General features: G+C 37.2%; 1 protein-coding gene across 1 annotated transcript in view; it reads left to right on the forward strand.

Annotated features, from left to right (window-relative positions):
- The first annotated feature begins 260 nt into the window (after positions 1 to 260).
- Positions 261 to 16,743, forward strand: part of SCIN (scinderin) — a 51,208-nt gene continuing 34,725 nt past the window's right edge. Inside the window, exons 1-4 of the mRNA XM_014058543.2 lie at positions 261 to 665; positions 5,600 to 5,754; positions 6,670 to 6,831; positions 11,765 to 11,914. Coding sequence (XP_013914018.2) covers positions 464 to 665; positions 5,600 to 5,754; positions 6,670 to 6,831; positions 11,765 to 11,914 — 669 coding nt within the window. The 5' untranslated portion in view covers positions 261 to 463. The remainder of the gene's footprint in view (positions 666 to 5,599; positions 5,755 to 6,669; positions 6,832 to 11,764; positions 11,915 to 16,743) is intronic.

Genomic DNA, 16,743 nt, shown 5'->3' on the forward strand with positions numbered 1-16,743 from the left:
ACATAAAGAGAAAACCAGGTTGCTGGAAGAAAAGCAAGTTTCGCAGCCCTTTGGCCGCCCCGAGGTTTCCTGCTGGCTCTTCCTGAACGAACTCGCTGTTCCCCGAGACAAGTCGTCTTTCAACCGTTCGGAGGCGCGGTCAGTGGACTTCCCTGTTCCCAGTGGAACGTCGAGGCAAGAGGCGGCTCTCCTGCCAAGCCAGCCCAGGTGCGCTTCCGAGCTTAGCGAGGCGTCGGTCTTCTGAGCTGGAGAGCTGGTAAGAAAGTGTAAATAAGACACGCCTATCGGGACCGCTCCCCCTCCCGGGGCGCTGGAGGGCCCGGGCAGACTAAAGTTTATAAAGCGGAGAGAGTTGCTTTGCGTTTCGCAGATGAAACTCAGCAGCTGAGACGTGCACCCGACTGAAGTGAGGACTTTGGTTGGTCAACTTAGTTTGACAGCTTGAAGCAGAAGACGCAACGAGATGGCACCTCCGGAGCTTTATCACAAAGAGTTTGCCCGGGCAGGCCAGAAGGTCGGGCTGCAAATCTGGCGTATAGAGAAGATGGACCTGGTGCCGGTGCCCGAACCTTTGCACGGCGATTTCTACGTCGGCGACGCCTACCTGGTGTTGCACACCGTCAAGAAGAGCAACGCCACCTTCTACAATCTGCACTATTGGCTAGGTAGGGCGCTGGGTCACTTGTTGGGATGGGGCAATTAATGGAGCGAAAAACAAAGCATATCTAAAACCATATTAAAACTTAAATAAGCTTTTTTGAAACTAGAGCTTCCAGAGGGATCAAACTACAATTGCTAACACATTCGATCAACTCTGGTGTAGTCTAGGGATGAGCAGGGTAGCTCTCATTGCAGAGATATAGGGCTGGAAGGAGAAGTTAAGCATAATAGTCCAACATATATTGGAAGAGGAACTGAGTTTAATAGTATCCAACAGAACTAAAAGTACCCACTACTTAGGAGGGGTTAATAATAGTCCAAGATATCTGAAAAGTGCTGCAGTAACAGGAACATGCTTGAAGAAAACTGACTATCTTTGATAATTGAAGTTGCTCTCAGTTAGGAGGAACATATTTGCTGGAAAAGCAGCTATTGTTCCCAGTGGATTTAGAGGGAAAAAATGAAATATCTCAGCTTTTAGCTGAACAGAGCACAAAGAGCTCAAAGTGAACTTAGCAGCCAATTTAGGAATGCATAAATAAGTCTTTCTGTAGAAAATACTTAGCTCACAAATTATTTCTCCTTGTTGCTCGCCAGATGTTGTATGGCTGCAACACATTTAAAGTTTGCTATCCAAATGTTACCCAACTTCACTCAGCTTTTCCTTGCAGTATGTATAGCAAAGGCTGTTGCTACAGTTTAGTTTAGTGGCATAGGCATGCATAGCAAAGTTGATTCTGGAGAACAAAAGTTACATTAAAATGTTACAAAAAGAAGGGAGTCTTGTACTCTAGTTCAGCCTTTCCCAGTTTAGAATTCTCCAGATGTGTTTCAACTGTGGCTTTTATAATTCATAACAAAATTGTTGGCTGTGAGTTCTGGGAGTTCTGTTGCAACATGCCAAGATGAGAAAGTTTGGACTAGATTGTAGACGCCTGGGATAAAAATACAAGTATTTTGTACTCTGTATAAGGCACATGTTCAATAATGGTGGTTCTATTGATATATGAAATAATGTCTACAAATGTATAGTGATATTCCCATAATGCAGCCAGATTTCTGGATAAGGTACCTGGCATTGACAAGATTTCATTTCTGCTAAAGCAGCTGCATTTGCTGCCAATTAGCTAATGATCAGATTCCACATTTTGCTTTTTCCATGTAAATCTACAGTCAATTTGGGAGCAGGATAACTGATAGGTCATCTGTTCTGTTCTCAGCAGTCCTGCTGCATTAATCAAGATTATCAGTGTCAGCAGGTAAGTTATTTGTAGGATCTTCTCTGTAATAGCACCAGCAATCATACTGTGACCTGGAAATGGTGAGGTTTCTACTTAAGGGAGACCAGTTAGCAAGATAGAGCATCTCCAGATTAAGTGGACAAGTTGGCATGAGAAACTATTTATAAATTGCAGAGTACATCACAATTTACTTGATTTACATTATAACTTCATTATTCAATTGATGAAAATTTCATCATTTGCAGCAGTTTATGTGATTTGCATACTGATGCAAATTATTTAATTTGTCATAACTGGTGCAAATAATATGATTTCCATAATGATATTAAGGACATGAGGTAAACTGTAATGGCAATTTGCTCCAGTTAGTTGAATCAAATTCTAGAAGGTGAAGGTTTCAAGGTATTGAACATATTTTATGCACTTTTTAAAGACTTATTGAATGTTGAATGAATGGTTCAATGCTTTTTAATTTTATCTTTTTAATTTATGCTGTTTAATTTATTGTCATTGTCAAATTATTTCAGTAACATATTCGACATTACTTTGTGATGCATTTATGTCAAATGTGTGAAATAAATAATTCAGGGTATTTTGAAAGACAAATTCCAGGAGGGTGAAGTCAATTTCATCTCTTATACTGTAAGAAATGCAGAAAAAAATGTCTTGTTAAAATAAAGCCATTATATTTTTATGGTACCACCAGGAGCTATCTGGTGTAATAGATGTCACTTTCTTACTGGATTTCTGTAGTGCTGGGCAATTATGTATAGCAATAGCATTTACACTTATATATTGCTTATATATATATATATATATATATATATATATATATATATGTATGTATGTATGTATGTATGTATGTATGTATGTATGTATGTATGTATGTATATGTATATGTATATGTATATGTATATGTATATGTATATGTATATGTATATGTATATGTATATGTATATGTATATGTATATGTATATGTATATATATATATATATATATATATATATATATATATATATATATATATATATCTTGTTTATCAACTGCATCTCACCTTTGTCCAGTCAATTCAATAAAAACCTTCGCTTGTATTACACATACATGCATGCGCGCATGCACGCACACGCACACACACACACACACTTTCCAATTCTTCAGACAAGAGTGTTGGTTCATCTGTGTAATTTGGATTATGCTTAGTAGAAATAATTATTTCTGGGTGAAGAAATGATGTAAGGACAGAGGGGAAAAATGTCAGCCCATTTCTCAGGATTCCCTTATCCAAATCAGAACATGAAAATAAACTAGAAAGGAACTGAGAATACTGGCGAACTGAGGAATTCCACATTTTTACTATGAGGTTCTGCTATTTTAAATACAGTACAATGGTATGTAAGTATCCTCTGTAATTTGTAGCTGAGATATTTAAGCAGCTTATGACACAGCGTTTTTCTGGCTCAATTTTGTGTAATTTTTCATATGTTCACATGTGAAAGAAAAAAGTCTTCACTTGCTTAACATGCTTCTTTTAAATATTCAGCTATAGTTACAGTGTTATGCAATATAAATGTATGTTTCTTTGTTCTTGATTTATCTAAAAAAAAAAACCAACTTTTTCCCCAACATTCAATATCAGTGTTTTCTGCATCTGATGGAAAATGATTTGTGCTTAAATATATGAAACTATTTTGTTAATGCTTCTGAGGTAGAGGTGAAACCTCTAGACATGCTTTAAATTAAATTTGGCTGGATAATCTTACATTCACATGGGAGTACAAGTTTCATAAAAAAATGGTGTTCAATTCAGTGGATAGAATTCAACTTCATTTTCAAAGGAAAATAGTCTCTGAGAAAACAGAATTTGGACATTTCAGTTACAGAGATAGTACAGAGATAAAGCTAAATGAAAATTTGTACTCCTAGTTTGGAAGACGAGCAGAAATTTGCTACTGATAAATGATTTATCAACAAATTATTATTCCATAAAATAGGCTTCAAATGGGGGAGATATGCAACTCTGTTACCATTATATCAAATGATAGATTATTTATTGTTAGTTTGGAAATGAAATCAAGCTATAATTTTAAAGCAACGTATCTGTTCCAGAATTCATTTCTTTTTAGCTGTTTGTTGAATAAGTTTGTATAGCAGCCTCACAAAATAAAACAAAAATAATTATGTATTGACAATGTTGTGCCTAACCAAAGTGAACATATGACTGACAATTTCACTAAAAACTGATTTCTTATTGCAAACATTAATTTGCCAATTCAGATAGTGCCCTTATCATGTGGTATGATGGTATGAGTTATATCTAATTTGTAAAGTGAGGTAGTCTCTCATATTTATTCATCATTCTGTTAACATATCAAATAACCAATTTTCCATATGGTTCATTGAGAAAAGGAGACTCTTGATTTCTACAAGAGCTGTGGTGGCTCAGTGGTTAGAGTGCAGTACTGCAGACTACTTCTGCCTCCTGCTGGCTGCCTGCAATTTGACCATTCAATTCTCACCAGGCTCAAGGTTGACTTAGCCTTCCATCCTTTGAGGTCGATAAAATGAGGACCCAGATTGGTGTGAGCAATATGCTGATTCTGTAAACCACTTAGGGCTGTAAAAAGCACCGTGAAGCTATATATAAGTCTAAGTGCTGTTGCTATGTATTTAGGAGAAATGGAACTAGTTACAGTATTTTGCTATAATGAATAATATAAATTTTTCTGAAGGAGTTTTATCATTTTATAAGTTATTAAAAGATAGCCATTAAAAGATTACACTTTCCTGAAACATCCCACTTAGCTTGGATGGTGTCAAAAAGGACAGTGGAAGTCATTGAAAAAGGCAGTGGAAGTCATTGAAACAAGACCAAGCTTGGAAGAAAAGAAATTCATTTCCTGATGTCCTGATTCTTCCTGATGTCCTGATTCTTCAGTTTTGCTAAGTGCTTTTTGGTAGTTCCCATTAAAAAAATGAGCTTAGTTTTTAAAAAAGTGAAATTTTCTGATCCTAACCTGAAAGATGGTATTAGTGATATATTTGCTGTGAAGACAAACCTTCAGCTATGTTTGGATACACAGAACTAAAACAATTTTTGGAGATGAGCAACCCCAACAGAAGTAATTTGCAAAGCCAAAGGGCGGAAACTACGTAACTAAACAATGAAAGTACACAGATTTAATTATTTAAGAAATAAATAGAAGGAAAATACAAAGCATTGGGATTATAGGTAGACCTCCCTATACTTACGAACAGATGCTTAGTAACTGTTCAAATTTTCAATGGACTCTCCAAAAGTTACTTACAACCTGATTTCAGCCTTACAATGACCCAGGCTCCCATGGTTATGTGATTATATTTTGGCTGCTTGGAAACCAACTCACTTTTATGGGTATTCTGTCATCGTATGGGCACATTTTTTGACTTTTTTTTTTTGCTGATATCCTACCATTGGAAGACCCACTGGATAAAATGGATTTGCTTAATGACCATCATAAAAAAATGCTGAAAAGCTGGGTCTGATAAATGATTCCTCAATTTACCATTGTAATGATTTATGACTGTAATTCCAGCTCAATTTCAGTTGTAAGTCAAAGATTACTTTTAGATAATTGAGAATACATCTGTAACTGAGGAGAAGGCAAAAAAATTGTCATCAACTATTTCTTTAAGTAGAACCATACTATACTTCCTCATAGGTAAAGAATGTACTCAGGACGAAAGCACTGCAGCAGCCATCTTTACTGTTCAGCTGGATGATTATCTTGGAGGGAAACCTGTGCAGCACCGAGAAATCCAAGGCTACGAGTCCACACAATTCGTTGGATACTTCAAAGGAGGCATTAAATATAAGGTATAGCATGACAATAAGAGTCTTTTTCAAGAATTATTTACATTAAAGAATCAGTGTAATATTAAATGTGAAATCAAAGGAGGTCGCAACCCTCCTATCCATTTTAAATAATATGCATAATTACTACCAAGCCTCTTTAGCTAAAGAATTATATTATGAACTCAGTGAGATAATTCAGTCGATGAACTCTTAGATTAGTGTACCTTCTTCAGTGTACTAGGAAGTTGTTTCATGAACTATAGTTTCCTGGCTATCAAGGATGATTGTTAATGAAGAAAATGATAGGACTTCTTTTTTCCTATAAGTGTTACTGATATATTTTTTTCAGATTTAAAAATCAGAGTAACATAAGATTAAAAATAGAAAAAAGAAAAAGCAAGAAACAAGAAAAGTCATTAAAATTGCTGTATTGTTCTCTAATTAATTTTTCAGAGAGTTCGGAAACCTAAGCAACTGGACTGCAGAATTTCACTGATGTCAAATGAATAATAGTGGAATTAATCAAGCCTTAAATGTTTTTAAAATGTTAAGATAATATTTTAAAAGCCCCCCAAACTAGAAAAAAATGGGAAGCTGCTTCTAGCATTCCCTCTCTGTTTGCATTGTATAGCCCTGTTTATTATAGCTTCTTTCTGCCAAAAGTACCAAAAGACATATCTGTCTTTGATATGAAGTGATTCTCGTTTATCTCTCATTTCTGCTGAAGTCACTTAGATGGAGTTGTTACTGCTGATTACACCTGAATGTGGGAAAACTAAAGCAAATAAGTTTTATGGTTTGCCTGTATGTAATGGAAGCTTCAAGCATATAGTGCATGCATAGTATCCAAATTTAAGTTTTCTGGAAATGTGTTTTGTTATGATCTCTAATATATGCTTCTAAAGCCTAGGTTCTTTGATGTGCTTGTTGTTCCAGGCAGGTGGCATTGCTTCTGGTTTTAAGCATGTAATTACAAATGACCTAAGTGCTCAGAGACTCCTACATATCAAGGGCCGGAGAGTAGTTAGAGCTACAGAAGTCCCCCTTAGCTGGCAGAGTTTCAACAAAGGAGACTGCTTCATCGTAGATCTTGGAACGGTAAGTTGTCACAAATCTTATGTTTTCAAAACAAACAGGAGAGAGTCCTGCAAATATCATATAATGTATAAATTCAAACCAGAATGTCTTGTCTAGCCGTACTCTGATCTGAATGCTTTGCCAAATGTGTTGGTTAATAACTTTAATAATTCCCCCTTACTGAAAGCACTAGGTTGAGAAAAGGTTTTCTGAAATTTATATGATTTAAGACTCAATATTAAGCATCAGAGGAGGTTTACTACTATTAATTTATAGTTATAGCTTGTACAGGTTACAAAAAGAAAATTTGCAGGAAATCATGTTTCTTAGAAATCCTAAATTTGTCAAATAAAATCTACATTTTATTTAAGTAATCTATAACTTTATCTTTAAAAATGGGTGCATATGTACATATTTCCCTCTGGGTATGTTTTGTTTTGTTTCATTTCGCAATAGAAAGTAGAAATGCTACTGAAGAACTGAAACAATTCTATTCTCACAAGACAAGAGTCAAATTTGATATATCCTCCATTTAGTTTCTTCCCACTATATGTGGTCAGGAGGTATGATTCATAGATAGAAATTTTCATGGAATGTGGGCCAAGGGTCATAGACAGAATTATGAAAAATACTATTGATACGATTTTACTGCAAAAGGAAACAGAAATTGCAGATGTGAAATGCTCAAAAGCAATGGGACGAGAATGAATTACAAATATACCTGTCCATATTATGGTCTTGAGTAGGCCTTTTAGATTACAAGTTAAATAAGAATCTGAAATGTGAAGCAGCTGATAAAAAGGTAAATTAGATATTAGGATTCATTAATACTGTAGGAGTATAGAGTTCAGGGTATGAAAAGTAATTGTTCCACTCTATTCTATCCTGATTAGAGTAATGTGACCAAACATCCCGATTTCAGTGGGACAGTCCCTCTTTTGAACAATTTGTCCCGCATCCTGGGCTTTTAAAAAAAGTCCTGATTTTTTTTAAGATATGAAAAAGCCTCCAGCCGCCTTGAGGCTCTCCTAGCAACTGGGAGCGTATATTCTTCAAGCCGAGTGCATTCCCGCCCACGCGTCCTTGGGAGCTGTTGCCAATGGCTGAGGAAGGAGAACACTTTACTTCATGTGGAGACCGCGGGCTTCCCTCACGGATTTTTTCTTCTTCTGTTGCTTTGAGCAGCCCCTCCCCTCCCTCTTTCTCTCTCTCTCTCTCTCTCTCTCTCGGAGCTGCCAAGCTGTCTCCGAGGCTGTCCAAGCTCTGCCCCTCCCCCGCCCCCGCCCCGGACTGCTGCTTCGCCTCAGCTGCTCGGGGCTTCTAAATTGGCATTGTGTGTTGTTTGGGGAGGGGATTACTGTGCCATAGAAACACAGCATATGTCTCACGTGGCTGATAACCTGGTCTCTATACAGAAGAGGTAACTTTAAAAACTTTGGAGCGAATCCAGAAAGAGGGGAGAAAGAGGCTGAAGGAGTGTTTGCATAGGAGGGGGAATTTATAAATGGCCCAGTGAATCCAGAGGAGGAGTGTGTGTGTGTGTGTGTGTGTGTGTGTGAGAGAGAGAGAGAGAGAGAGAGACTATCACTAAGTGTTGTAGCTTCTGATTCTTGATGAATGTATTCTATTTTATTTTTCTTCATGTACACTGAGAGCATATTCACCAAAGACAAATTCCTTGTGTGTCCAATCACACTTGGCTAATAAACTATTCTATTCTATTCTATTCTATTCTATTCTATTCTACTCTACTCTACTCTACTCTATCCATTTCTATTTCAATTCTAATAAGGAGTTTAGCTTCTCTCTCTTGAAAATGTAAGCTAGCATAAGGCATTATAATGCAAGCTAGCTTTAGCTTTCAAACAGTTCATTTAGTGACCAAAGTTACAATGGCATTGAAAAAAGTTACTGATGACCATTTTCACACTTAGTGACCATTTTCACACTTAGTGACCATTTTCACACTTAGTGACCATTGCAGCATCCTCATGGTCACGTGATCAAAATTTTGATGTTTGGCAACAGATTCGTATTTATGATGGTTTCAGTGTCCTGGGGTCACATAATCACCTTGTGTGACCTTTTGACAAAATATAAAATTTTTAATCAAGCCCCCCCCCCCCCCCCCCCGGTCAATGGTGCCCTCTTTACCAATCTGAAAATCTGGTCACCTTAGATTAGAGCCCACTTTTCTATGCCCCACATTCATAGATTACTCTGACAAATTGGAGCACATTTCAATGATGGCTACCAAGAAACTATGGAGTGGAAACCAAACTTTTGAGGAAATGTTAAATGAATGCATACAGTATGTTTAATCAGTGGTAGATTATTGAAAGGAGATAAGCTATGAGTTTTCAGATAAAGAACCACGTGAAGTTGTAAGTTCTTCTTCTTCAGGGTTCTTCAAATAGAAGCCAGATGGTCATTTGTCAACAATGATGTAATGCATCCTATTCTCTGCAAGAGGCTGGATGAGGTGATGCCTAAAGTCATTCCAGCTTTATGGTTTTATGATTCATGTCATTTAGAAGATTGTGGTCATTTCTCTGGCAGGTAGACAAAGAGAAACATGGAAATATAAAACATGGCTTTTATAGACACAAAGTTTTCCTAGTGGCAAGAATATAGTAATACAGTTTTCATTCATAGAGATTTGGGAAGACAGAAGTTTATTATTCATTAGAAACAGCCTGTAGTAATAAGTGTGGAAATTAAATGGGCCAAGACCAATTGCCAGGCGCTGCTGGTCAGTGTTATGACAAGGAAAGAATTTTGCTATTGGGACCTTGCTTTCTTCCCTTTTCTACTTGCTGTAGAAAAGAAGAATATCTTTTTTGCCTTCCTTATCCTTTTTATTTTTATACTAACTGGCAAACAACACATACACCAATTTTCAAGGAGCTACATGGACCCTATATTAAAAGTTTTTGATCCAGGCTGTCATGGAAATAATGTCTCAATTTGTTAACAGTGGAAAATCCCAGTCTGAACAGGATGTTTCTCCAGAGTTCTGTGTGGGGAAAAGCAGAAGCTATTAATGGAAACCTTGAAACTAGTTCTTTTCATATAAGTGTAGCAATGATTGTTTTACTTCTGATGTTCTAAAAATATACTTCAGGACCTTGTCTTACCTTCTTTTGCTTTAACTCTCTTTACTTTTACCATAGGAAAATTGAAAGAACCGATATTGTCCTTCTCACTCCTTTTATCATTATGTACTGTTTTCTTTTACAAAAAGGACACTGCTAAAATGAAAAGAAAAATTAAACACTTTGTATTTGTATTTGTAATGTGTTCACTATAAGCAGAGAGTTCTTTCTAAATCTATCTGTTCTATTTAGAAAAATCTACCTAATATTATGCAGTGAACCTCAAGCGCATGTGTGTATGTGTGTGTGCATGACACAGACATACACCTGACACAGGTTGCTGCCGAATTACAATTTTTAATCAAGCACAGACAGAAATTGCTACATAAATGGTGATGATATTACCTGTATTTAAATCAATTTAACTTCAGCTAAAACTAAATGTTAATTGAATAGAATTACATGCCAAGCAATCATTCATGCAATATTTATCTAGAACAAATATTAAATATTTTCTAAACAAAATTTTGACGTTAATTTTCTGTTATATGCTTTTATACCATTGAATGTATTTGTAAATTCATAGTACAGTATGATTTTAATTTTTGTTCCTGTTTTGGAATGTATTATGTGCAATAGAAATTGATGGAAATTCAAATGCTCCATTGATATCAAAAACAAAATTAGTTCTGTAACTTTTTCTGAGCAAATGTACCCTAGTGTTCGTAAATAAGAACATGCTATTTGCTTAACTGTTAGTACTATTTATTGCTAAATAACACCCAGTATTAACAGATTATCACATTTTCCTTTTGCTCTATTTTTGGAAGTAAGAGGAAACTTTTTTAGGCTGTGTTTGGACCAATGGATCAGCCATAGCCCCAGAGCTGGCAATTTTTGTACTTGGGTGGCTGAATCATGGAGAATGAAAATGCATCTCATTTTCTTTATATGACTTTTATTGGAGGAGTACGAGTTCTGAGTTCGCTTTTAAAATCCTTGTTTTAAGTCTTCTGAGTTCACCACTCAGTCAAGATGGGTATCTCAAAGTAACACTGCTTAAAATGTGTTTGTCAGCAAGAACAGAATCAATTTCTAATATGAGATAGCTTATACTAATTTTCAGTGTTTTTCATCTCATTTTTTTCATTAGCTAGATGTTAATGGCAGAAAGAATCCTTTGAGAATAAATTTTGTTCAGAACTTGTGATTTATGTATCTGGAATGTATATGCATAGAGAAAAAACATGTGCAACTCTGCTTCATATTATGAAAATAGAACTTTCCTTGTGGAAATATAGAAGCTCCAGAATATTAAGGTTAACCTACTGGATTGTATCATCTCTATTCTGGAACTACAATTCCAGAATTTATAGCCATAAAATATGGAAAGCAAATCTGGAGGCACTAAGCTTGAAAAGACTGGCCTAGAACTTTTCAGAAGAAAAAAAACTTTCATAAATGTAATCCATATTAATATTAAAGAACAACATATAAATTCCTGTGAAGTACAAAGGGGGTTTCACAGTTTTCTCAACTATGCTTCTATATTCTAAGACAAAACAAAAAGAGAGGAAATGTTTAACTTCTGCATTTTGCAAAGAAAGACAAGCACCTGGAATTCTAAAAATAATTTTGTCAGTAAAATACATGTTCAGGGTATTTGCTTGGATTGGGGGCTCATGTTCAAGTCCCTGTTGATCCCAGAGCTTACTGGATGGTGGCTGTCTCTCAGTACCTCCTCACTGATTGTACATCAAATGAAGGAAAGTCCTCAAGCATCCTACAGTTTTCCTACTTCACATTCATGCTTTCCTAAGTAAATTCTGTTAACTGAAATTGTGTTTGTTTTGTTGTAGCATATTTACCAGTGGTGTGGCTCTACCTGCAATAAATATGAGCGCTTGAAAGCTACTCAGGTTGCTGTGGGCATTAGAGACAATGAACGGAATGGGAGAGCACAATTGATTGTTGTGGATGAAGGAAGTGAACCCCGTGAACTCCTAAAGGTATCATATTCATTTGCTTTACAAAATGCCTGTTAGTTGGATAATTTATCTAGCCTGTCTCAGGCCATAGTTCCAAATCTCATGAATGATTTTTTATGTGTGAGATGGTATAAGCATCTTGTCAAGGTTAGAAAGGAACTTTGATTAAAACTCTTATCCTCTCATCCTTGATTTATGTCAGAAGTATCAAAAATGCAGCCCCTAGGCAGGATGTGGCCCATGATAGAATTGTCTCACAGGGTTGTCCTGGAAATGGCGAGAGACAAGCCTGTGCTGCCCCGGGCCTCCCAACCCGGCCATGCCCAACCAGTTGGCCACGATGACCATGCCATGCCATCCCACCCAGCCCCATGGGTAAACAAAATCCTGATACAGCCCACAATGGGATAGACATTCCTGATTTATATAGATCAGTAGTGAGCTGCAGGCTGAAGAAAGTGAAACAAACACCAGAAAGGAATGGGTATTAAAAAGTGACCTGATATAGTTTGAATGAGTGAATGAATGAGCAAATTGAAATGAAATTATCCTATGAGACACCAAAGAATATATCAGTAATTGGACAACTCAGTATAAAATAGGATCAGGAAAGAAATGTTTTTATTCAAAATTTGCATAGTAAATGTTTGTATATTTATACAATAAACAGATTTTATTTCATTCTCCTTCTTCAAGGAAATGTAGAGGCCTGAACAGGCTACATTCTTGAGTTGCCTAGGAGAAGCAATCATATTTAATAAGAAACCATATGGATATGACTTTGGGCAACCAGAGACAAGGTTTATTTGTCATAGTGTATAAGAGACAACTTTATATGATGATAGTGTAGAATTCTGTTGAAAGAATCAGCTGTGGAAATCTTAATACAACAATGCTATATTGCTCTTAAGGAACAGTTTGAAACCTGGGAAAGAAACATTCAGAACTGTTACTTGAACCCCCATACTTCAGTATCACACCAACAGTGGCCGAAGAGAAGGCAAAATTTGGATCCATGCATAGTGATAAAAGTATAGCTGTCTCTGTCCAGTTTGTTTCAAAGGAGACAAAAACAACTCAAGTTGTGCGAGCTTTGGTTTTTTGAGAAATAGTTATGAAAATGACAGGGGATTTGGTGTCAGTAAATTCACAAATTGAACAGAAAAACAAAAACTTGCTTGGAGGATGATTTGCTTTGTTTACAGGCAGCTGTACTTTCCATATAATATAATTTGGAATAATATAACGTAATATATGCATACACACACACACACACACACACACACACACACACACGTTTCCTGTACTTTCAAACTTTTTTAGGCTGTGGAATGTGTTGTTAAAAAAAAAGAAATCCCAGAATTCCTGATCAAGATGCAAAACTTTTATGATGGAAAATTGCCTATGATCAAGCAGACTTTTTTAAACCTTTACTCTCTCACAGAACTTGTGGCTATTTATTATATTAAAATGGCAGAACTGAGTCCAAGGTAATGTATTCAATTTATTTTTATAAAGTCCTTGAACGAATACAACACATGATGATTATAATCTCTAAAGCACAGATTTCTCTACAGAGAAGCCAACAAGAAAGTTATGAGTTTTTGTTCCTCTTACTCAGGATTCTAATTTGCCTAGATAACTGCATGTTGAAAACTATGGGATAGATGTATCTCATTAAATCTTGGAAATAAACACTTATCTTTTAACTAAATTTACTGCCATTTTCTTCCCCCTTTCCTGCTGGCATTATTTCAAGTATAAAATAACTTCCTTATATCCTTCACCGAATAATAAAAGTTAAACAGTACATTCCCTTTTCAACTTGCAGATAAGATGATAAATGATCCATGCAGGGTGACTTGAGATTTAAGAGGCACATGTCAAACCTGCAGAGAGAGAGAGAGAAAAAAAGAGAAAGAGAGAAGGAATAGTCATGTAAAAAAGCACCAGATGGGATAAAGTAATCTGCATTTTCATTTCTGCTCTTTGAGTAATGAATTTGAAGTTCTCTGATTTGACTATAGCTCTAATCCCATCTTTTAGAAGTATGTAAAATTTAACAAATATCACAAATGTGCCATGCTGCTATGCAAACTTTTTGAGAATAGTGAAATAGTGGCTGAAAGTACTATAGTTACAGTATTACCAATAATTAGCAACTGCAGACTTTATTTTATCCTGAAGACCATTGGACCATTTATCAAAGTAGTTGATCATATGCTTCATGAAGTGTGCAATAGTCGTTAAAGACTGAGGGTGGAGGGTGAGCATTGTTTTATTGTATCAGCTTGTATTAGATTTATTGGGAACCAGCGGTTCCCAACTTTCTGGCTTTGCGGACAATGGGAGGGGGAGAGGAGATGGTTCATGTGAGCAGTGGGCAAGCACATGCACCAGTGGTGAGGTTCAAACTTTTTACTACCTATTATGTGGGCGTGGCCTGTTTCATGGGTGTGACCTGGTGGTCACGTGACCAGGTGGGCATGGCCAACTTGTAAAATGTGGTGAAACTCACTTAGCAATGCCCTTGCTTAGCAACCAAAATGTTGGCTCAGAAACTCTGGCATTTGAAGCACGCAAGTCTTAAAGCTGTCAAGTTACAAGACCCTTGCACCCCTAACCCTTTAGAAAAAAACCCAGGCATCTTCAAACTTGACAACATTAAGACTGTGGACTTCAACTCCCAGAATTCCTACTCCAGTCATGATGGCGCAGGAACTCTGCCATTTGAAATGTGCAAGTCTTAAAGCTATCAAGTTACAAGGCCCTTGTACCCCTAACCCTTTAGAAAAAAAACCCTCATGAGGTTCAAACTTGACAGCTTGAAAACTTGTGGACTTCAACTCCCAGAATTCTTCCTTCCCTCACTCAGTTGCTATTGCTCAGCTGCTGTCCTGGGCTGCTGCCAGGACAAACGAGGTCTTGGGAGGGACCTTCCCTCCCCCTTCAGAGAGCCCATGTTGGGAGAGAGACTGTTTTGAATGTGGGTGAACATGCGGTTTACTGGCCAGTGCCTCCTTCACTTGTTCAGGCAGGCAGAGAAGGAAAGGAGGCACATGATAGCCAAGGGCAAAAACGCTCCCCTTCGCCCTTGGTGGCGAGGGTGCTTTATCATGTGCCTCCTTTCTTTCTCTGCCTGCCCGAACGAGTGCCCGAACTGGCCACTAAACCACCTGCTCGCCCACATTAAAACCAGCCTGCTTCCTCTCTCCCAGCATGGGCTCTCTGGAGAAGGAGGGAAGATCCCTCCCAAGACCACTCTTGTCCTGATGGCACCCCAGAACAGCAACTGAGCAATAGCTCAGCTATCTGCTGTGGCGGCAGGGCTCTTGCCATTGCTGAGAACATTGCTGGCAGCCACTTCTTGCCATTGGCTTCACCAAAAGTAGCATCAGCAGCAACAGGACATGCTTGGCGAAGGGAGAGCCAGAACTGACTACCCAGGATTGTGTTCACCCGCTGACTTGAAAATTTCTGTTTTGTCAGCTGGGAGGCTGGCAAAAAAGCCCCCATTTTCTTGTTACCGCCAAATGGTCCATGCCATCCTCCTACGGATTGATGCTGCAGGAAGAAAAGAAGCCGATTTTGGGTGGGACCTTGCCTCCACCTCCAGAGAACCCATGCTAGGAGAGAGGAAGCAGGCTTGTTTGAACGCGGGCTGTTTGGGGCCAGCACTTCCTTTGCTCATTGGGGCAGGTGGAGAAAGCTAGGAGATGCGCGATAAAGCATCCCTGGCACCAAGGGCAGAGGGGAGCACCTTCGCCCTCAGCTATCGCATGCCTCCTTTCTTTCGCTGCCTGCCCAAATGAGTGAAGGAGGCACTGGCCACTAAACTGCCTGTATTCAAACCAGTCCGCATCCTCTCTCCCGGCAAAAGTTCTCTGGAGGGGAGGTCCCTCCTAATACCTTGCTTGTTCTGGAGGCATCCTGGCAGCTGAGCAAGGGAAGGAAGTGTGCCATAAAGCAGTCCCCTGTCCCCTCACATTTGAGAAATGTTTGCATAGAAATACCCATAAAATTTCTGTATCATTTATACATAAAACTGATTTTATTTATTTTATTTCGATGTAAGCAGAGCTATCCTGTTCTTTTTTTGTTTGTATACATAGAATTTTACTTTTTTCTGCTTTACAAGTAGCAATTAAATCATGTTATTAATTAACCTGCAATTCTTTTTCGCAGTTCCAAATGGAAAGCAGATCTCTTTTACAAATAGCCAAATTTCTAAATTAAATTCAAATTAAATTTTTTTAATTTGAAAAATATTTAAAGTAGTTTATCGTGGCTTCATTATTCCGAGTATGTCACAATTATTCCATGGATTTGAATGAAAACCTATGTTTTCTATTCACGATTTTTACATGGCAGAGTTTTTAAATGTTCCTTCAATGACTATACATAAAGTAGAATATATTTTTTCATAAAATCCAAGATATTAAAAGTGTTTTTTCTTCTGATACAGCAAAGCAATTTTTTGAAAGGAAGCTTTTATTTATTTAATTTATTAAACAATTAATTTGACTTTCAATATACTTAATTGGTTAAAATCTATAGAACTATAACTAACAAACTGAGAATATCATTCTTTTAATAATACAGCTGGCCAGTCTGTCCACCTTTATGATTACATAGTGACTGGCACAGTGGGCATTCTGATTTCCCACTGTGAGAATTATTTAGTTAACTTGAGTGCTTTCAACATGAGGACAATTGAAGTAATCTATAGCAAACATGCTTTTCTTTATTTCTTTCTCACATCTGTCATGACATTCTGCTCATGCTTTTCTGAAAAAAACAAACTTTAAAAAATTGTTTGTCAGGACCAGGATTGGCTCTCATTGCTTAAA

The sequence above is a fragment of the Thamnophis sirtalis genome, unplaced genomic scaffold (assembly GCF_051295495.1).
Source record: "Thamnophis sirtalis isolate CommonGarterSnake01/CBP01778 unplaced genomic scaffold, rThaSir2_p1.2 scaffold_4, whole genome shotgun sequence".
Taxonomy (NCBI): Eukaryota; Metazoa; Chordata; class Lepidosauria; order Squamata; family Natricidae; genus Thamnophis; species Thamnophis sirtalis.